This window comes from Pelodiscus sinensis, chromosome 3, assembly GCF_052426305.1.
Source record: "Pelodiscus sinensis isolate ZL-2025 chromosome 3, ASM5242630v1, whole genome shotgun sequence".
In the NCBI taxonomy this organism is placed as follows: Eukaryota; Metazoa; Chordata; order Testudines; family Trionychidae; genus Pelodiscus; species Pelodiscus sinensis.
Window position 1 is genome coordinate 80,677,317 of NC_143054.1, and position 23,363 is coordinate 80,700,679.

The 23,363-nt window shown below is 47.1% G+C and overlaps 1 protein-coding gene across 5 annotated transcripts in view; it reads right to left on the minus strand.

Moving 5' to 3' along the window:
• Positions 1–859: 859 nt before the first annotated feature.
• METTL24 (methyltransferase like 24) overlaps positions 860–23,363 on the minus strand; it is a 102,766-nt gene continuing 80,262 nt past the window's right edge. Inside the window, exons 5-8 of one of the 5 annotated variants that reach the window (XM_089776897.1) lie at positions 8,821–8,949; positions 4,283–4,358; positions 1,877–1,973; positions 860–1,473 (exon numbers count right to left, since the gene is read on the minus strand). In XM_089776897.1, coding sequence (XP_089633023.1) covers positions 1,915–1,973; positions 4,283–4,358; positions 8,821–8,949 — 264 coding nt within the window. In that variant the 3' untranslated portion in view covers positions 860–1,473; positions 1,877–1,914. Of the gene's footprint in view, positions 1,974–4,282; positions 4,359–5,398; positions 8,950–23,363 lie in introns of those variants that run through there. The other 4 variants (XM_089776896.1, XM_089776895.1, XM_006123202.5 and 1 more) reach the window with 4 other exon arrangements.

Genomic DNA, 23,363 nt, shown 5'->3' on the forward strand with positions numbered 1-23,363 from the left:
CATCACTAATAACAACAAGATTTAGTAACGATGAGGAGGAGGAAATAAGGGGCTCGCGCAGAGTTCCTCAATACGCTGTACCACAACAGCAGCAACTGCAGAAGTGGTAGATGGCATAATGGATACCTCCACCGCTTCCACCACAGTGGCTCTATTGGCACCCATGGGCACCCTACAAAAGCCAACAAACGCAGTTAAACGAACCCTTCAGATACTCAGGGCACAGTCAGCTGACATGAACACTCAGAAACAAGCTAACTATAACCCAGACAACCATGACAGCGATTCATCTACGGAGGAGGCAACTGAAGCTTCGCTTATTCCTCCCAATACATCATATTCCACGATGGACAAACACAGTCTCCCTGGGTCACCAATCAGAGGGGACGACTTTAGAAGGTTCTAAGACCTGTTTTGGAGGGTAGCGGGACACACTTGATATACAGCTCTCCGACGTAATGCAAAACAAGTATAAACTCACGAGTATACTCTCAACCTACCTCAACATACCAAGCTGGCTCTGCCAATGAATGAAGTTCTGATGGATCCAGCTAAGTCCATATGGAAGACCCCGGCATCAGTGCTTCCAACTTTGAAGAAACTGGATAAGAAGTACTATGTAGCACCTACTAAGGTGGAATTCCTCTTCTCTCACCTTTCCCCAAATTCCCTGGTAGTTGAAGCAGCCAACCGGAGGGGGAAGCAACTCCAGTACCCCAGAACACAAAATCATGACAAAGAGATAAAAAGGATGGATGCTATGGGAAAGAAGGCCTATTCATCAGCCTTCCTCCAACTGAGAATTGTGAATTATGTAGCTCTGCTAACCAAATACTCACACCAGATATTTAAATCATTCAATTCTTTTATTCAGTACATACCAGAGGACATAAGAGAACAATTTGAATCAAATGTGAGGGAAAGTTCATTGATATCCCGAACAGTGTTACAGGCAGCATTAGACATAGCAGATACAGCTGCCGAGTCCATGGCATCCACAGTAGCGATGAGACAAGCATCATCGCTGCAACTGTAGGGGTTCCCCAGGGAGGTTCAATCGAATGTCGAGGACCTCCCAATTGAGGGTGAGAAGCTCTTTGCGGAGGCAACAAACTCATCCCTCCACACCCTTAAAGACTCTAGGACAACGCTGCACATACTGGGAATACAGCTGCCTGGAACCAAGAGAAAACAATACAAACAATATAATCAAAGGTTCAGAGCACCGGTGTATACACAACAGCAAAGGGCCTATGAGAACAAGAGGTATATGAGACAAACCCAACAAAGACAATCAAATGAGCATCCATTATCGACCCAGGCGTCCACTTTGCATCAGCAAATTTGAAGTGTTGGTCGAGGATACGACAGCTCCCATTCCTCCAGGGCAGGCAGAACTAAGGAAACATCTTCAGAAACAGACTGGCCAAATTCTACTCGGTATGGGAAACCATCACCCCATACCAGTGTGTCCTAGAAATAATTTGAACCAGATACTCTGTACCATTCACAGCAGTTCCACCACCCTACCCCCCTTCCCCATCCCTCTTCAGGGACCCTCATCACGAGCTGCTTCTCCTGTACAAAGCGCAGCACCTCTTAAAACTAGGCACCATAGAGGAGGTGCCCAGCCAATACAGAGGGAGGGGATTCTATTCCCGATACTTCCTAACAGTCAAGAAATTGGGGGGACGGAGGCCCATCCTAGATCTTTGTGTCTTCAACCCATTCATAAAGTATCAACGTTTCAAGATGGTTACATTGGTGAAATCATACTAGCCTTAGGGAAAGGAGCATGGCTGTCTACCCTTGACCTTCAGGATGCATATTTTCACATATCAATCCACCCAGCACACAAACGATTCCTCAGATTTACCATCAAGGTCTTACACTACCAGTACTGGGTGCTACCATTCAGCCTTTCCACAGCACTGAGAGTCTTCTCCAAAGTCCTCTCCATAGTAGCCGCACATCTGCGAAGAAAACAAATAACCATATTTCCATATCTCGACGATTGCTTGATCATGGCACTCACCTATGTGGACATGGAGCAATTGTTGGAGACAAGAGGGTTATTCAATACACTTGGGTTCCTACTGAATTTGCACTCTCACTACTACCCAGACACTGGAGTTTATAGGAGCGCAGTTGGACTGCACCCGGTAGCTTCACTACCCACTCACAGATGGTTGTGAATACGCGACCTGGTCATGTCTGTACAGAGCTGCCCACACATCATGGTATGCACATGCCTGCAAATACTCAGACGCATGGCCACATCTACATTTGTAGTCCCAAATGCCCTACTACATACAAGGCCATTCCAGGCATGGCTATGCTCAGTGTACCATCCCAGGCACCATCTACTCCACAAGACGCTCCATGTACCTAACCGAGTCAAAGCCACCCTGAACTGGTGGATAGACAGAAACAATATCTGTTTAGGACTTCTGTTTCAGGCACCAACGCCATCCGTTACCATTACAATGGATGCGTCCCTGCTGGGATGAGGAGCCCATATGGGGAGCGTGGTGCTATAGTGACAATGGACAGGCAAAGAGTCCCAGCTTCACATCAATGTATTGGAGCTCAGAGCAGTGAGGAGAGTGTGCTCACAACTGCTCGCTCACATACAAAACAAAGCCATGAGTCTATTGTTGGACAATGTTGCAATGATATACTACATAAACAGATGGGGGGAGTGCGAGAGCTCACAGCCTATGCAGAAGCAGTGAGACTATGGCAATGGTATATTGTGCACAACATGACACTTACCGCAATGCATTTTCCGAGCAAGAACCATGTACTAGCCCCCATACTGCTCCAGGGGCGGGCATTGGACCGTGATCCCTAGGGGACGTGTTTGCAGTCCGCTGGGATTTCTCATTGGTGTACACATTTCCATCTATACCGCTCATATAACAGACAGTACTAAAGATCAAACAGGATGCAGCCAAGGTCATCCTGGTAACTCCCACCTGGCCGAGACAGACTTGGTACCGTACCATACTGCAACTCAACACACATCACCCGTACAAGTTTCCCCCGATACAAGCTCTATTAACTCAAGACAGAGGACGCATACTACATCTTGGGCTCCACACACTCAACCTGCAAGCGTGGATGCTTGTTGGCTGTCAGACAGCAAGCTAACCCTGTCTCAAAGGGTCAGAGCCATCCTGATTAATTCCAGGAGACTCACGACGAGACAAGACGGATTTACGTGCATAAGTGGGTCCAATTTGCAGCCTGGAATTCAGCTCATGCATGGGTTCCACACAGGGCGAGATCTCAGCTAGTTGGGAGTTACCTCATAGGGCGGGGATATCGGACATACTAGAGTACGTCCTCTACCTGCAGGACACAGGGCTATCAATTAGTTCCATCAACGTACATTTGGCAGCTATATCAGTACTACACCTACCAATCCTAGGGCATTCCACTTTTTCCCACCCATGTGTTAAGAGATCTGAAAGGCATACGAAATCTGTGTCCACCATGTAGAGACCCAGTGCCATCACAGGATTTGAACCTTGTGCTGGACTCAATCATGAGACGACCTTTCAAGTTGCTCGCAACTTGCTCACTATTCCACCTATTAATGAAAGTAGCCTTTCAAATAGTGATAGTATCAGCCAGGCGAGTGGGAGAGATAGTAGCACTCATGGCGGACCCACCATACACGGTGTTCCACAAAGACAAGGTTGTCCTCAGAACCCACCCAAAAATTCCTTCCCAAGATACCAACCTCATTCCATTGTAATGAACCAATATACCTGTCTATGTTCTTCCCAAAACCACATGAGGACAGCAACCAGGCAGCGCTACACATGCTGGATGTATGCAGGGCATTAGCCTTCTACCTAGAACGCACAAAAGACTTCCGCCGAACACCCAGACTATTTGTGTCAGGTGCAGGACAGGTCCAGAGGTCAACCTGTTTCTGAACAGAAAATATCCAAATGGATCTCTGCATGCATACAGCTGGCCTAATCCCAGAAACACAGACAGCCACCAACAGTTGTACAGGTACATTCCACAAGATCAGCGTCTACCACGACTGCTTTCCTACCGCTAGACATTATCTGCAGAGCAGCAATATGGGCTTCGGCCAATTCTTTTGCGCAGCATTACGCAATTCAGATCTTTGAGGATATGGACACTAGCTTTGGACATACAGTCCTGCATCATGAAGCACCCACCACCACGTAGGAACACTGCTGCATAGTCACCTAAGTGGAGCACCCCAGGGATCCTCGAAGAAGAAGGGAAGGTTACTCACCTTGTGCAGTAACTGGAGTTCTTCGAGATGTGTCCTCGTGGCTGTCAACACCCATCTTCATTCCTTCTGCTCCAGTCTAGGAGAGTCCGGCATAGAAAAGAAATGAAGGGAATGGCCGCTGGCGCATGTGTAACTGTCATTTTAGCAATTGCACAATAGCACAGCACACACCAGAAGCCGGGAGACTGCTAGCAAGAATCTCCAGGCCCTTGTGCACAGCAGCGCTGACACACCTAGGTGGAGCACTCACTGGAATACATCTCAAAGAACTCCAGTTACTGCACAAGGAGAGTAACCTTCCTGTAGAGTTCATGTTTTTGGAGTTGGGAGTTGCCTGACTCCTAATGCTTTCCATTTTGTATTTGGATTTTTGCAGATTGTGGCTCTTTAGAATGACTACAGTTATGTCTTACTCAGAGGTGGCATTTTTATTTTAAAGGGGTTGGTAGCTTTGCCTTTGTCCAAAATGGTCTGTTATTTCCAATGTTCCAGATCTCACAGCAGACCCAAGTCACAACAGCCTCTCCTGGTAGCTCTGAATCACCAAGGTGGTAGAGAATGTGGAATAGTAACCACTGCTATTACTTCACACTGTGTCCCTCAAAGGAGTTTATCGGTTATCTTATTAGCAAGAGGTTGAGATTCGTAGAGCTGTCATGGCATTTTATCCTGTTATGCATTTTTTCTACATGATCTGGATAAGACTTGGTTAAGGGGATTTTAATTTGAAAACTTGGTCTCACCGTCATTCCTTTCAATGACTATATGCTACCTCTTCCAACGGAGGGAAATAATGACACTAGCCTTCCTTTTCCAGAAAAATTTTCAAGAGAACTGACCAGATTGAGGCTTGTTAGATACTTTTATTCCCAGAGATGTGTAAAGCATAGCTATTCCCAAACTGATTTTTAGACTGGGATTTGTCCTGTAAATAGACCTTCTATTAGTATGTTATAGCAAAAGGCTTTAATCCCTTTGGTTTAGGGCTCTGAAAGAACCTTCTGATAAAAAGATGGACACTCGCGAGTAGAAACGTTTTTTTAAAGCTTTACTACTATTGTGCATGTAGCCTGTGCTTTCAGGCCTGTTGTAACTGGGAGTTTGGCTTTGCATTACTTTGAATCAATATCACCGGACCACCAACGTGAATCTTACATTCAATTTACAAAAAAACAGAGATCGCCACTATACGCACTTGGTTTTTTTCCAACTGTTCCTGAAGAGTGGGTTTTGTACACACAGAGACACACCCTCTCTTCAAGAGTAGTTGAAAATATAATTACGTATGCTGAGTAATAATTAAACTTTCCAGTTCTTATTTAGGCTTGAGAACTTATTTGTGCATATAGCAAAGTGGGCTTCTATTTGAACATTCTATGGATTGTTATCTGATCAAGTGAAGTAGAACAGATGATCTCTACAAAAGCTTATTCCAGAATCAGCTGGAATATTCTACAATGGACACATCATAATTCTCTCTCAATAGGGACTTCCATTTAAGAAAACAAGAAGGCGCAAAAACATGCTGCCTGTCTACACTGGCGGGGAGTTCTTGCACAAGAACATTGACATTCCAATGTGTGAAATCAGTGCTTCTTGCACAAGAACTATGATGCTCCCGCTCAGGAATAAGCCCTCTTGCGCAAGTGTTCTTGCGCAAGAGGCCAGTGTAGACAGGCAACATGAATTTCTTGTGCAAGAAAGCCCGATGGCTAAAATGGCCATCGGAGCTTTCTTGCGCAAGAGAGCATCTATCTACACTGGCACAGATTCTCTTGTGCAAAAGCACATCTCTTGCGCAAAGGCATATGCCAGTGTAGATGCTCTCTTGCGAAATACTTTAATGCAAGAACTCTTGCATTAAAGAGTATTTGCACAAGATCATGCCAATGTAGACATAGCCTTAGGTTCAAATGGAAGTCTCATTTAGATATTATCCACACAAAACTGTAGGTCCCAAGAGGTGAAAGAGGTGCAAAAATGTGCCTGGATTTAGGTTAGTGGTTATTGTCACTTTACCCCTGAAAATTTCAGCATTAAAACAATTTTAAATTAGCTACAATTAAAGTCATGTTATGTAAACAAGGATGAAGAAACCAGATATATTAAATGACTACTGAAAGTTCTTTCTAAGGTAGAGGAGCATTTTACAATGCGAGTTAAAAGAGAGAAAGGAAAAACAAAACCACAATTTCAATAAAAACACAGCTGGGCTCAACTATAAAATAATTAACTCGAGAAAGTATTTCCTTCCAGGTGCTTTATCCTAGGGATTCCTACAACAGCCTTTCTTGCTTCTGCCAAGAATCATTATTTTAAGTAATAGCACAAAGGACCAGCATATGTTTATCTTGCACTTTCTTTGAAATTACTGATGCCTGCCCTGCTAGTGTAGACTCATACATCATGATTCACAGATTTGATCTAAGTCTGGCTCCAGAGCTATAAACACAAATGAATTGTTTGGGAGGGGGAGGGGGAAGCTCCAGAGTTGCTATTGTCTTTCCTGGTCAGGTTTTAAAACTTGTAAATAAAACAAGTCCATGTTCTAAAAATGCAATACTTCCTTAACATGCCTCAATATAGGTCTGCTGTTTGCTATAGCGACTCCTCATCCTGTGTCCCACATTACCATAGGGAAGGTGAATAAAAAGTGAAATTGTTTGGCACACTGATGACTAGTGTTGCACTTCATAGCACTACAAAGCACCAGCTGTAGGTAGGATTGGCTCCTTTTAAAACAACTGCAAAGTGTAGTCAGTCACTCAGGGTGGAATTGATAAATTGTATCAATACAGTTACCACTGTAAAACACATGTGCTGTAAATGGTACCATATTAATGAGCTTTCCAGCTCTCAAAGATCCAAAGCAAGGGAGACAGTGTGTGCATTTTATTTAATACAAAGCTTAATTGCAAAACATTACATAAAATGAAATGAAAGGAGATTGCCTATCTCCTAGAGCTGGAAGGGCTCTTGAAAGTTCAATGAGTCCAGTCCGCTGCCTTCACAGCAGGACCAAGTACCATCCCTGACAGATTTTTGCCTCAAATCCCTAACTGGCCTCCTCAATCCTGGGTTTAGCACGGTTATATCCAGTTAAATGTCCCTTTTAAGCAGGGGTGGGCAAACTTTTTGGCCCAAGGGCCACCTCAAAGTATGGAAATTGAATGGAGGGCCATGAATGCTCACAAAATTGGGGCTGGATATGGGAGGGGGGTATGAGCTCTGGCTGGGGTGGGGCTAGAAATGAGTTCAGGGTCTAAGCTGGGGCAAGAGGTTGGACTGCGGGAGGGATGAGGGTTCTGGCTAGATCTGTGTGCAATAGAGTAGGGCCAGAGATGAGGGGTTTGGGGTGCAGGAGGGTGTTCTGGACTGGATCCGAGGGGTTTGGAGGGTAAGAAGGGGGATTAGGGTTGGGGTAAGGGGGTTGGGATGTGAGGGCGGGAGTTAAGGGGCGCAGGCTATGGGACATGCTTACCTCCTCAAGCAGCTTTCAGAAGCAGACACATATCCCCTTCTGGCTGTTTCTACGCAGAGGTGCAGCCAGGTGGCTCTGTGTGCTGGCCCCCTTGTCTGCAGGTGCCACCCTGCTTTGGTGGTGGTGGTGGGGGTGCTTTGGTGCATAGGAGCTGAAGGAGGGACATGCCACTGCTTCCAGAAGCCACGTGGTGCCAGAATGTGCGCAGAAGGGCAAGTGCCTGACCCTGCTCCCCAGCAGTAGCTGGAGGGCTGGCTTAAAATGACTGAGGAGCCGGATGCAGTCTGAAGTTTGCCCACCCCCCTGCTTTTAAGAAATTTTTCTTTTCCAATAATTTACCATAATTGTCACAGGAGTATTTTTAAACTAATGGTAGTCTGAGCATAATCATTTAAGGAAAATATCACTTAGGCATCCCTGAGAAAGTAACTGATTTGAAACAATGGGGTTTTTTTAGGTGCATCTCTTGGTACGAGAACTGTTCCCAGCAAGTTGTCAGGGACAGAATAGGGGACTGCTCTCTAATGAGCTTTAGGAAGGGTGGGCTTAATGTACACCACGTGTAGAGAAGTGTTAACCACTTTAGACAAACACTTAGAAAATGTCTCTGCTCTGTTTCTAATAAAGTCTGTCGCTGTAACCTATGGGAGATTCATCATACAAAACAATTTAAATGCCAGATCTTTTTCTAGCACTCAGAAGCAATACATGACAACATCCAGCTTTTCTGATACTGCTGAGAAACAGAAAAACAGTTCATATTGATAGCAGAGCCTCAGTTTGCAAGTTCCGTAACTTTTGCCAGCTGCTCCAATGTTCTTTTCACTCTTGCTGTTGAGTGGGATGATTACATGTCATCAATTCCTTTATGTTATTTCCATTTTGTGTTCACCCAGCTTAGTGTGTAACAGCTACTTGCATTGAAGGCCTCCTTTTTCAGAAACAGCTGTGGTTTCGATAAGTCTTTGTAGGTGTGGAAAAGCCTGAAATCCTTCAGTTCTAATTCTTTCAGAAGACTGTACCAGTATCGGACCACCATGCTGTCATTGCCACTGACCTCAAATCCAGGCCAATGAACGTGGACTTCAAAGACCAACTGTCCTATCTGTTCAACAATGTTTTCCAGAATCAGGTTTTCCAAAATCTTCCACTCAGCACTTTCCATATCTGCCTTGAGCACATCAATCTGAAACACAAAGCTAATTACTTTATGAAAAAGACAGACTGTGCAATTGCTGTTGATAACCATCTTAAGTGCCAGGCTTTTCAATTTCATTCAATTTTACTTAATCATTCTTGAGTGTGGCTGTTTTTGTTTAGAAGTCCCAGCATCTCCTGGGGATAATTGAACCAGTTTTTGAAGTTTAATAATTGCTTGTTCATAGCTTCCCCTCCCCAATTCCCCCTACTCAACTCAATTTTAAATGCTTTGCAGTCTGAGGCTTCCAATGAGGAGTACTAATGAGGCACTTAAACCATCATATTTTATTATTCCTTTATAAATCCTGTGAGCCTCTCAAAGTTAGAGGGGTGAAAAACACATGCTGCTATGCAAAGATACTCATACTTTTCTCTAGCATTGACTAAAGAAAGTGCTATTTGTCCATTACTTTCTTAAACATTACAACATCCAGCAAACTCCTGTAGCAGATGTTATGTTTGTTTGTACAGTAATAGCACTGGGGTCCACAATTGGGGACACACGCACACTCTCTCTCACTCTCTCTGCCCTCCAAGCATACAAGAAGAAAACAGCTGCCTTTGGCAGAGTAACAGTGAAATTATTCATTGGTTTTATTATGGGACTGTTTCCCAAACCTAACAAATTATTGTGGATAGTCTGGACCTAAGATATTGGAGGCAAGGTGGGTGAGGCTTTTATAGGACCAACTTATGCTGGCGAGAGTTGATTTTGCATATAGATAACATGAGAGCCTGTTACACTGAGTGCCTTCTCAAAGCTCCCCTTTGTCATACATGCTTGCTTTCCCCAGGGATTTAGGGACATTCACATACTTTGCATTCAGTGAGCTCTGCTATGACTGGCAGAAAGAGCTTTCTTTTTCTTGCATAACTGAAGTCTCCACATGAGAGGCCCCAGCCTAGAGTTGCAGGGAGTGTTACAGGTCAGGAGTGCGCCACTCTGGCAAAAGGTTGTGAGGGAGCTGTTAAAGCTGGTGCTGTGCTTTGGCTGCAGGAAGTGCTGCTTGTCCCTAGTTTTCATATGCATTAAAAGACTATTCCTATGTGCCTGAATGAATGTGCAATATGTGTACAGCTTACATTTTAAACCTTGCTGAACAAACCCTTGAAAGACCTATCAATACTAGTAACATCTCTTTAGTGCATGACAGAGTAAGTATGGTTTCTGAAGATGATGCCTTCTAGATTCTTATTGTTAATTAGTAGTGTATATTTACTATAGGCTTTCTAGCATCACTGAAAAAAAAATCTGTTTTTTTTCAGGAGTAACTTTAAAGCAATTTTTTTCATTTTGTGGAAAGAAAGATTTGAGTGGAATTTAATTCTTTTTTGTCAAAGGTTATATGTCTTCACTGAAGCAAACTGCTATGGGATTTGTCTTTCAGAAAAAAAGTCCTGGCTAAGGAGAAAAACACATGCGTTTCACAACGCCCATATGGGAATCGGTATTCTTTTTTCCCCCCAGCTCTGTTGCTGTGACACTTGGATGGTTTTGTTTAAAGTATTAACGTTCTTAACCTGAATACTAGTGTCTATAGCAGCAGGTAAGCTAGGATTTAACTTTCAGCAGAAATTTCAGAACGTCTTTTAACATGTAATAGAGGAGGCTGTGTCTTAGCTGCACTGGAAGGCGTTTCTGAGAGCTCATTTCAAGTATTATACTTCCCTCCAGTTGAGATCTTTTATTTTAAAAACCCCAGGCATACTTTGTATGTTCAAATAATATCAGGCACATCGATGGGTTCCTAGCCATACTGCAGATGCAGCCAATATGTTTTGCCATTGGTTGCAATGGGGCAGCACTTCACCCATGAGGCTTTAAAATGAAAAGCACCCATGCAATTAAGCGTGACATTTACTTTTTTCTTCTTACCTATTAGTTATTCTGTGTTATTGTTTGGTTTAGTTAGGTGGTTTAGTCCATTTTAAAATGAGTGCCAGCTCCCCGGTGCTAATAAGGAACCTCACAACAATAAGGCAGTAAGTACATGTGATGGAGAAAAATACTTCAGCCGGGAAATATATTTGTTTCAAGCCTTCCAAGGATTGTTCTAAGCAAGAAGTTATGACAAATATTTTCGAGTATTATTTTCAGATTTTGTCCTTTCACCTCCTGTTTTTGCCTAGATATTGCAGCTCCTGAGGCATGCCAGTGCTACCACAATGCTTGCTATAAGGGAAAATGAGATAAGTGAAATGTTGTGTTTTTTTATAGGTGTTTGCATTTTCCTGTTTGTGGGCTTAATGTCAGTCAGATGGTGCTTTTCCCTTTCAGTCTGTTCTGGACAATTGTCCCAGCATGGTAGTGGAGGTGTGCCTTCTAGTGGATGAGACTTAAAACCAAGGCCTTGACCATTTGTGGCTATTAAGATCCCATGGTCTTTTTTGTAAGCATAGGACTCCACCACAGCATTGAACTTAAATGGGGCAACTATAGCAGCCACTAGTCTCCAGCTATCCAGTCAGTGCTTAATTTGTGTTGGGGCTTGTAGCACCTCTTTCATTACAAATTAAGCACTGTCTCCATTTCACTCCCTCTGAAATGTGTTGGGTTTGTTTTGAAAGGGAGTGTTGCTTTTTTCTGCATACCTGGGAGTAGGCGCAGGGGAGAGACTGGACCTAGGACAGTGAGTTAAAAAAGGTATGACTAGGACTTGCTGGGCAAGCAGACTAGAGAGAGTTAAATGCAGCTGTGAAGGACTGAATCCTACCCCATCTCTACCATGCAGTTCCCATGTGGTGCTAGGCAGGGTACTTAAACCAAAGTTCCCATGGGGAGGGTCACTAATTGCATAGCCCTCATTTTCAAAGTGCTTGTTTTAGGCCCTGGTGTCTGACTTGCAGCTGAAAATAAGGGAGTGGTAACCATGCTTTGAACATAAGAAGTGCTATGCCATGTTACTCATGGAAAAATCGGGTCCCAGGTGTATTTAATTCAGCACCTCAAACCAGTGGATACTTTTGACCTTAATCTCTGTGCCTTAGTTTCTAATATATAAAATTGGGATAATGATGATACTTCCTCACAGCAGTACTCTGAAAATAAATTAATAAAATGTTTGTGAAACATTCAGATACTTTAGTGGTAAGCACTACAGAAAAGTCCATGATGAAACTAATAATTATATCTCTAAAGCCAGTTTTAATAGTGTATAGTAAATAAAGCCTACAGCCCCACACTGAACAATGAGGAGAAAATAAAATATTGAATAGCTGTTCATTAAGTGAGTATTGTCCATCCTGACTTCTGAATGAGGCCAAAGCAACAGTAGGGAAAAATAGTATGTGACCATGTATTTAAAGACTACATCATAATGCAGCTGCACAAGGGGGCCAAATGAAGGATGCACAGATAATGTCAATTCTGGCACTTCCTAATTTTCATTCTTTGATTTTGCTACCTTTAATATAACATTTTGTATGTAATAGTTTAAGTATCAGTTTGCTTGAGAAAAGTTTTAGAATCTGTCTGCGTTATGCACTGTAAATTATACTTCCTTAACTGGTTATGAGATTTCAGTAGAAAAGTAGTTAAGGGAAGAACACTCTAGCATCTAGCCCCTCTTCATAAATTCAAATAGCTGCTGCTTTTCCAGAATATATATACAAAATTCACCTTGCTATATTTTTGTAGATAATTTACCGTCTAAACACGTATGATCATTATAGGACTACACTGCAGCAGTGCCTTATACACACTGACTTTAACTTAATGGGACTGCTGTAACTTTTTAAATAGAGAAGTTGTCTGTTTTGAAAACTTTCCAGAAAAATTGCTGCTTGGCTCCGTTCTCTCATTTTCCTACTGTTTTTGCCCGACAGTGGTATAGTTGGAGGTCACTCTGTCATAATATATTTGCAGTTATTGCCTAAAAAATATTAATAGCCCTGTAACTGCATTGGCTGAACAGCAGGCAGCCTGCACATTCTGTTCTGCTTCCATAAACTGCATTGAAATGTGGCTGTTAACTCATTTTATCCTGCAGAAGAGTTGGTTTCTAAGCCACAATAAGGGCTCCACATACTGGAAGGATCAGAAATGTGATGCTAACAGGGCAGGCAACAGCCACCCAGAAGGTGCCACATGGTACTCTGGCGGGGATTTCAAGGGCTCAGGAAACTTTGACCCAGGGCATGGTGATTCAGTTCAACTGCCTTATTCTCCCTCACCCCATCTGGGTCCTTATTGGCAGGCCTGAATGCTAGGGATGTGATATACACAAAGCTAAGAAATTCAGTGTTTTTAATTGCTCAGGCAAAGACACAGAAAAATATACATATGTTCACTTACCTCCTGCTCAGGTGCAACTCTGATTGTCCTACTAGCTACTATGTACCAAGGGCTAAATCCAGCGTTTAAGATACTTATATAACCAGGACTGTCCCTGGGGGTGTGGAGTACAGGACAAACTCCCCTCCCTCCCCCCAGCTCCCACCCCAGCTCTTCCCACCCCCCTTGTATCCTTTCCCTGAAGACCTGGCCCCAGAGCTATGTGACCTGGGGGATTACTGAGGGCCTGGCATGGTGTGGCAGCAGGGGTCAGCCCTTCCTCCTCCTGTGGGAGCTGCAGCAGCAGTGGAGCAACCCAGGCGTCTGCTCTGCTCTGCTGCTAACTCCCAATCAGATTGCTGTGTTTTATGGCGGGGGTAGGAAGTAGGGCACCTCAGCCCCTCCCCTACATTGCTCCAGGGAATGGAATGGACTGGAGCACGCCAATTTCTGCTACCATGAGTGAAGCAAAATGACCTGACTGGGAGATTGTGGCAGAGCTGAGCAGGCTGCTTTATCACACCAGGTCCTGGGCTCCTGCTGCCACAGTGAGTGCAGTAGGCCCTGATCCCTGCTGCTGCTCTGGACCGGTCCCCTCCTCCCACAGGTAATCCTCAGGCCCCATGCACTCCCATCAATATGGGGGACCATTCCATCTATAGGACGGTTGGGGTGGCTGCCACGGGGCACCCTACTGTGCATGGCCTCAAGTGGCTGCCTTGAATTGTCCTATGGCTGGGATGGCTCTGGCTGTAATACTCAGCACTGCAATATCAAGCCCCTAGGCATCCTGCCACTAGGGTTAGCATCCAATCTTCTCACACAGTGAATGGTAAGAGGATAGGTAGACAGCTAAGAAAAGGATTCTCAAAACTCATCATGTTGAGCAGGGAGCTATTTAAACTGGCTAAGACTGAAACAGAGGAAGAGGCCACACACACGCGCCTGCAGTTTGGCATGTAAATGATCAGACGTCTGTCCTCTGGCAGACTAAATCCAGATGAGAAATCTCACCAAAAAACAAGCACGTCTTGACCCTAGCATAGCTAGTAGTCTGGAAATTAAGACATTCACCCTGGAGGTGGGAGTCAGAAGTTCAAATGCCTGCTCTGCATGATTTTGAGCAGGGACTCTCAGAGGGGAGGCTGAGGGTGGTAGATTCTTGGTCTAATTTTCCTTTGAACTTGTGTGAGCATGAGAGAGAGAGAAGTATACAAATTATTAATGGAAATAAGCCTCCCTGTGTAACATCTCCTAGTATCTACTATATATTTGAGAGAGTTTTTGTCTGTTCAAGAACTCCTCCTAAATGTTAAGAGCTAAGAACATCAAATTTGGTATGCAGCTTCCTATTATCATAACTTAAAGCAAGGTAAGGGTTTGGTTGGCCAGGAAAATGAGATTGCTTCTCAGAAAACCATAAAGAAAAGAGATAATCAACAGGCAGGTGAAAGGGGCTGGCTGGAAGTGTCTCTCTAACTCAGAGATCGAGTTGAGATCCCAAACAAGCCCCCACCAGCAGGTGGATTTGAAGCTGGAACCTCTGGAGCTTAATGGAGGAGCCTCTACAGCAGGGGTGTCCAAACTTTTTTCAAAGAGGGCCAGATTTTATGAAGTGAACATGCGTGAGGGCCGACCATTTTGCCTGACATTCTTTGAACCATTAAAATTAAACGCAAATTAACTATTTTATGCAAAGTTTATTGCAAACGGCATACTTTTCATTTCGTCACATGGATGACAAATCTAAACAGGTGTTAAATCACTCTGCCTTTCATATCTGAAGGCCACATGAAAAAAAAATCCAGGAAGCTGAAATATATGTCAGGAACATTGTAAAGTACATTACATATTATTGGTAATAAAGGTTGTCTGTCAACTTTTAAGTTAAAAAAATATGAACAGGAACATAACACCAAGTATACATGTTGTGTCCAAATATATTTATAACTGATTTAGACCAACTGACATTAACTGAGATTTTTACAATGTATTCATCTCAATACATATGGATTCGTTGGGGGCCATAAAAGACAGATATTGCCAAATTACCTGTGGGGCCATATTAAACCGGAACACGGGCCGCAATTGGCCCGCGGGCCGGACTTTGGACATGCCTGCTCTACAGCTTGAGCTATGGAGCCAGCTGGATTCCAGCTTAGGGAGCACACTTGTTGTTGTCTCTTGCTCTAAGTGGTCTAAGTGCCACTACATGGGACAGTGAACCACACCCACTAGATGTCTAGGTTACATGGCCCCCCTCTGGGACTGCCTGAGCCTCTCGCCCTCCTTTTAGGGAGGGTTGGGAGGGGCTGATGCCAGATTCATATGGGCATATTGCTGGCTGCTTCCCTTTGTCAGGCAGTGAGGGGAAGTGCACAGTTTGATGCATTCCTCAATCTGGCTGAGGAGCGTAGGAGGCAGACAAGCTATGTGCACCTTGCTCTCACACCCTGACAAGGACAGGAAGGGGAAGAGCAAGCAGCCCTGGTAGGAATCTTGGAGGAGGGGTAGGACCCGAGCAATACCGTGTAAATATGGTAGTTAAGGATATATTTTGAAACACCTGCTAGAGGCCAAACAGCTTCTGACAGATTTCTTATCTGAGGAGTCTGATGTTATTGTACAATGATTCCAGCATGGTGCAGCCTAGCAGAGAATTTCTGATTTTAAGATTTGAATCCTTTGAAGGGTTAACCCATAAGAGCTGCAAATGGTAGCACTTGTCCTGGTGCCAGCTGTCAGAGCTCTGTTATTCTGCCTTAACACTGTGTGGAAGATAATTTCTATCCCTATTACTAATATCTTCCACGGCTTTGTGGCAGGGTGGACTGTAGAGGCTTGGGAGCCAGAGCTCTGTTTTCAAGCTCTTTTGTTTCCAAATTGAATTATACAGACAATGCCAAAGCTGCCACGTACTAACTTGCTATAGAAAAAAGAAAAATACTCATATTGGAGAAAATCAAAGGTGGAGAAGTGCTGGATTGCAGAAACCCACTTGAAAATGAAGTATGGGGCGCTGCAGAGGGAAGATTTATAACTACATCTCAGATTTTTAATGACAGCAAAGAGCTTCCCCCATTATTCACTGAACACATTGTTTCATGCACAGAAGTCTCTGTGTAGTCATGGAAGCATAGTGCCCTCAGACTTCCACATATAATCAGGACTGGGCTATGTCATTCCCTGCAGTTTTCCCCATATAATGTTCCTTTTGAGAGGGCATTTTAGCTCCACTGAGGATGCAATGACTGACAAGCTACTGTATGGTCCCTGAAGCCACTAAGATGCTTCCTTGTTAAATGAAACCTGCCACAGTTGACTCAAGTATTAAAAATTGGTGCTAAGAAATTAAACAACAGGAAGCAAATAATAGCCTTGAACAAAATGGATTCAGGGTTAGATTGCAAGCTTCTGGGGGCACAAAGTGCATCCCTTCTGTGCTCAAAAGCTCCATGGACCAGCACCAGTCCCTGAGATCTCCCAGACATAGTTTAGGATGGCAGCAAGCCAGTTCCTTGCACAAAAGAAAAGTAGAGTAATGCAGATCGAAACTACTGTTTATAATGCAAAATAAATAATTAAAAAGCTTAAAGCAACACCAACTTAAACACTATGCCATTGTCTAGATGTATTTTATCTATAGTTGTTCCAAGTAACACCAAAGATTTGACTGAGAAGCACTAAGCTTGTGTGTGTGTTTCCCTAATATTTAATCCTTATGAACCCTTTAAATTCACCTCTCCACACAACTGTAAGGCTACGTCTACATTGGCATGATTTTGCACAAATACTTTTAACGCAAGAGTTTTTGCGTTAAAAGTATTTGCACAAGAGAGCATCTATATTGGTCCGGGACTCATCGTAAGAACGATGTGCTTTTGCGCAAAAGCACGTCTACATTGGCAGCACGCTTTTGCGTAAAAGCAGAAGCCCGGAACCATTCTGAAGAGGGCAAAAGGGCACCAGCCCTTTCCGGGGGCAGGGGCTGGAGCTCCTTTGAGATGCGCTTAAAGGGATCTCCCCGGACAGCCATTTCTCTCCTGCTGTGTGCCATAGGACCTCTTGCAGGGACTGACAGCTGTAGCAGTTCTATTTGTGGTTGCCCTCTGCCTTTTTGGACACCACTGCCTTGTGCCTTTGAGTGCCTTTGGCTGATTTTGTTTTCTCAGCGTGTTTCTTGTGCCATGGAGCCAGGGGTGGCCTTGTGCCTGCTCTGGCCCCTTCCGACCATTTTGGAGTGCCTGCAGCTGCTGCTCCAGGCTACTGCATTCCTCCTCCAGGACCTCGAGGCACAGGTCACTCTGGACTTCCTCACCAGGGAGGCCATAGTGTCCGTGCCATCCCCACCCCACCGTGCAGAGGTCCTTGTGGAGACTGGACACCAGTACCAACTGGTGGGCCCAGCTGGTCCTGGGGCAATGGGACGACCAGCAATGGCTCTGGAACTTTCGCATGCGAAAGCAGATGTTCCTGGAGCTGTGTGCCTGGCTCACCCCTGCGCTCCAGAGAACCACCACCCGGCTGCAGGCACCCATCCCTGTCGATAAGAGGGTCGCCATTGCACTGTGGAAGCTGGCCACCCCGGACAGCCACCCCGGCACACCAATTCGGGGTGGGCAGATTGACCATCGGTGCCGTCATCATGCAGGTAAGTAAGTCCCAAGGAGAGTGGGGGGGAGGAGGGTGCTGCACTCCATGCCCAGGGGCAGGCTGGGTCATCCAGGGGTTTGGGCCGTCCCTCCCTGGCACAGGCGTGCTGGTGGGGGGCCCTGGTGCGCGTGTGTGTGTGTAAGGACAGAGGGCATCACGAGCCCCCCCAAAGGAGCACGCACTCACCCTGCCTTACGTGATGTGTTCCCCTGTGTTTCTCTGCACCCTTCTGCAGGTCGTCCATGCCATCAATGACGTCCTGCTACCGAGAGTCATCCGCCTGCGCGATGCGGAGGCTACGGTGGCCGGCTTCGCTGCCCTCGGGTTCCCCAACTGCAGGGGAGCCCTGGATGCAACCCATATCCCCGTCCATGCCCCAGAGCATTGAGCGGCCCATTTTATAAACAGAAAGGGGTAATTCTCAATTGTACTCCAGGCCCTCGTGGACCACCGTGGCCTTCCATTTATGTGGGCTGGTCCGGCAGGGCACGACGCCCACATCCTACGCAACTCCGACCTGTTTGTCAGGCTGGAGGCGGGCACTTAGTGGGAATTTACTGTTGGGGATATGCCCATGCCCACACGTGTTGTGGGGGACGCAGCCTACCCCTGCTGCTCTGGCTAATGCGGCCCTACACAGGGCAGCCGGACCACAACTGGGCCCAGTTCAACAATCGCCTCAACCAGGCCCGCAACCAAGTCGAGAGCGCCTTCGAACGTCTGAAAGCCCAGTTCTGTTGTTTGCTCACCCATCTGGAGATGGGTGATTGGAATGTCCCGGAGGTAGTGACCACGTGCTGCCTGCTCCACAATCTCATGGAGCAGAGGGGGGAGGCCTTCTTCCCAGCATGGATGGCAGGTGAGGGCCAGGCCTACGAACAGCCCCACACAGCTGCCATCCGCCAGGCGCACCACAATGGAGTGCTCATCCGGGAGGCCCTGACGAAGATGTCCTCCCAGGCCCCATAGTAGGGTCGGCTCCCTTTATATCTCCCTCCCATCCCCTATTCTTCCCTCCTCCCCTCCCCTTACCTCCCAATAAACAACCAACACAGGTTTTTTTGGAACACGTTTGAACTTTTTATTTACAATGGGGAGGGGGGAGATGTAGGATGGGAGAGGGGAGAGGCTCTTAACTGGGAGGGGGGAGCTACTGCTTCTGTGTGGGTGGACCTGCACATGGGGGTGAGGCTGCGTCGGGGATGGGCAGGAGGGGCAGGAGTAGGAGGGGCCATTGCGGGAGCATGAGGGGGCACGGGCATTGCTATGGGAGGGATGGCGGGTGCATGGGGCAATGCCATGCCATAATGTATGGCATGGCCAATGTGTGCGGTGAGGGTGGAGATGGCATCTGCCATGCGCACACAATGGGCCTGGAAGGGGCCCCAGGCTTCCTGGCGCCACTGCAGGTCCGCTTCCACCTGGCGCATGATGGCTGCCTCCACCCGTTCAATGGCCTGCACGTGCCGCCAAAGGAGCTGGTCCCGCTGCCGGACCCACTGGCTTGGTGGTTGGGTGGCTAGGGGTGCTGCCGCTGCTGCAGGGCTGGAGGGTCCCCCACTTCTGCTTGGTCCCGCTGCAGGGAAGAGAAGAAAGGATGGGTCAGTCGGGCAGCCCGGCCACTGTCCCCACACCCCATACCTTCCATCCCTGAGCCCAGGTGATACCACAGTAGTGTGGCTTGGGCCCACTCAGTTACCCACCTCCCCCTGTGTTGTATGTTTGCATACAGGACCGCCCCTGGAGTAGGGTCCTCCTCCATGTATTGGAACCACCGGTCTGTGTCCTGGCCCCTTGGAGGGTGGGAGGGTGTAGGTGTTGTGTTAACCTGTGGAACTCCCTGCCGGGGAGGCTGTGAGGCTTTGGGCTAATCAATGGTGTTTGACAGGGAGCGAGATGAATCCCCACACAGTGCCTGGGAGCACATATGGCAGACGTGGTCTGGGCTCTCAGATCCCCATCGCGTGGGATGTCTCCTGGACGGAACCAGGAGAGTGACTGGGGAGTGTACCATCCTTGCAGCAAAACTCAGGTGGCCCTAGGGCCAGCCCGAGTGCTTCTCCCCCCCCCCCCCCCGCTAGCCCTCACACACGTAGCCCAGGGACATGTGTGGCTGCAGTGGGGACTTCCCTTTGGGGCCAGCCAAGGCACCAGGAACAGGCGAGGGGCTCAGTGGGGGCCACGCTCACAGGCTGTGATGCTGCGGTTTTCCCAAGAGCAGCTGGCTGCACCTCTCAGCCAGGCATGGAACAGTGTGCCGTTCTGCGTGCTGCACCCTTGCGGAGGTGCGGACTCTGGCCTGAGCCCCTGGGGCCTTGACTGGTTCCAGCCGGCATCCACCCTTCCCCCTGGTCCCGCCAGATGTCTGTGAGCAGCACGGTCCCAGGCATGCCCTGGAGCTGCTTGCTGCGGCCACGTGCCGCTCAGTCACCAGGCTGCACGTGGTTGCATATGCTGCAAACTGCTAATACTACACAGCGTGCAGCTCATGCGGCCTGAGTGACGCGCTCTCCCCCTCCCCGCCCTTGTGAGTGCAAAGTGCAACACTCACCAGTGGATCCTTCCCCGGACTCCGAGGACACACGGGAGACATCGGGGCTGCTGGAGAGGGCCTCCGCCTGGCGGGTCCTGCTGCTCCCCTGGTCCGCCTCATCCTCTGACCCACTGAGAAGCTGTGCTTCCTTCTCCACCTCACTGGGCCTGGTGATGGGGGGGGGGGCGCCTGCAGGTGTCCACAGGGATGGACGGTGCGTGGGGTGCTGCCTGGCCCAGGATGCAGTGGAGCTACTGGTAGTGGGGGCAGCTGTCGGTTCCTGCCTCCTGGCCCTCACTGGCCTGGACATAGCCCAGGTGCAGCTCTTTCACCTTAGCCCGGACCTGCTCGAGGGTCTGGGCTGGATGTCCCTGGTGCAAGAGCGCCTGGGCCATGCAGTCAACGATTGCCGTGTTGCAGCGACAGGAGCGGGTGTCGTGGAGGGCCTCCTCCTCCTCCCACAGGTCCAGGAGGGCCTCCAGCTCCCCCGCGGACCAGGATGGCGCCCTACGTTTTCAGTCCCTTGGAGCCTCCTGCGCTGGGGGTACGGGTGGCTATTCCCCCCCGGAGCGGCCATCCTGCTCTGGTGGCTTTTGGGGATGGCAACAGAGCCGCATGGCAGAGCTCTGGGTAGAGGCGGCAAAGCTGCTTCTGCCTCATGGCCTCTGCACACTGCGTCTGCCTTTAAGGGGTCTCGGGTTACCAGGAAGTCCGGAGCTACCTGCAGGTACAGAGTGTCCAAGCGGCCACTAGGACTTTTTTCCGTTTAGACTGCTTTTGCGCAAAATGTCTTGGCTGCCTGTCTACACTGGCCTCTTGCACAAGAACACTTGTGCAAGAGGGCTTATTCCTGAGTGAGAGTGTCAGAGTATTTGCGCAAGAAGCACTGATTTCTTACATTAGAACGTCAGTGGTCTTGCGCAAAAACTCGCGACCAGTACAGACAGGCGGCAAGTTTTTGCGCAAAATCTTGCCAATGTAGACATAGCTTAAGAGTATGTGGAAGTCACACAGATAGTTGAGTTTTAAATAGCCATTTCTATTAATGCTCTGCAGCTAAACTGTTCTGGCACTACAGTAATAGAAGACAGCAGACCCACTAGAGGGCACCCAAACTGTTTAAAGGGATATTACCCAATTTTGATACAATACTTGATTAGTTTTAGGAGACATCTGTAGTAAGTTGAGGGTCAGTAACATGGAGTCAGCAGGCCTAAATAGAGGCCTGTAACATGAAAACAGCAACAGGGCTGCAATCTAGTGAGCAAGACTTTGGTTCAGTAACAGGAGCCAAGAAAGAGGCCCTATTGATAACTGTGTGATTGTGTAAGTTAGGTCGAGCATGGAAGGACACAGGGAGGCACTGGGTACAGACTGTAAGCCAAAGGGGAGTAATGGAACATCTTAAGAAATGTCTTGGTACAAAAACTCCCTAAAAACTAATGCACATACCGACCTAGGTTCAGGACTGGGTCAAAATTGACAGCATGAAGGATAGTAAGTAAGCCCCCCTTCCATAAGGCGAGGGGTGGTAACTAGGCAACAGAGGGTGGTAACCTGGTGCGTAAAGAAATGATGTAAGTTGTTTGTACCTGTCTATAAAAGGACACCGCAGAGGGTGCTCTCCGGCCGACCTTGGGGGGGCGCACTAGGCGCCTGAACGGCAGGTGTCATTGCCTAAACTTACAGAATGCACAGTAGCTTAACTTTGACTAAGTGCTGTTAATATCTGATATATGGCAATAGGCCTGCCCGGTGTTGGTACCTTGTCTACGCGGGCCATAGTGCCCAGTGGTGTAACATTGTACTCATCTCTGTTACCAACTGGTAGAGCTTCGCATTTGACAATAAACCTGCTCGATTGATTTCAAACCTTGCCTGCATCTGTCATTTCTGGGGCCTCTCAGAGATCTCTTGTGTTGACCCAAGTGCACGGGCTCTAACGCTCTAGATAAAGGGAGTACCGATTGTTACGCACGCAGCCGAGAGTTTAACAACGGAGTAGAGGTCCTGTCAGGAGCGCGCCGGGACAACCCTGACCAGACGACGCTGACACTGACAATCCAGACCACCGAAGGTACCGAGGTACGAGAACACCGAGGTACGACAACATCTTAGGCACACATGCTGGAGGAGCAGGCAGTCAGTGAGTTCCCTAACTTCCCAGGGGCAGTATTCTACCAGTACAGAAAAAAAAAAGCCCTTTCCTCATACCCAACATGGCATATGAACCAAATGAAGACAATACGTGAGGAGAGGATTTTAAATGTCTGTTTTACATGTGATACTTTCTCAATTACTGTTCTAAAGGTAAGGACTGGCAGCAACATTGTGCCACTTTACACTACAGAAACAAGAGTTCAGTTTGCCTAAGGCCTTATCCTCAATAAGAGGAAGGTCAATGCTGCTGAAGTCAATCTTCTGGAGTTTGATTTAGCGAGTCTAGTAAAGACCTGCTAAATCAAATTCAGAGGGCACCTCCATCAGCGCTGGTACTCCTGCTCCTCACTAGGAGTAAGGGACCGCACGGAAACTTGAAGAAAGATACATTGACTCCAGCTATGTAATTAATGTAGTTGGAATTGCATATCTTAAATTGATTTTCCAGGTAAGTATAGATAAGCCCTTAGTTTTGGTTGCTGGGGCTGCCCACCTCTGAAGACACCTTGGGCACAATGCTGGAGGAGCAGACAGCCAGTGAATTCCTTACCTTCCCAGTGGCAGTAAGCTTCAGGCCATGGGGGCAGCAATTCCCTGCACTGAACACAGGGCTTCAGGCTCCGCCCCCCCGCTTTCCCTCCCCCAGTTACTCATCTACCTCCGTAACCCCTGGCCTTGCTGCCTCCCCCAAACTCCCCACCAAGGCTTAAGTAAGTCTGCTGTAAAAAGTGCTACTTGTATGTTTGTTAACATCACTTTTCACAACTGGCAATAAATAAAT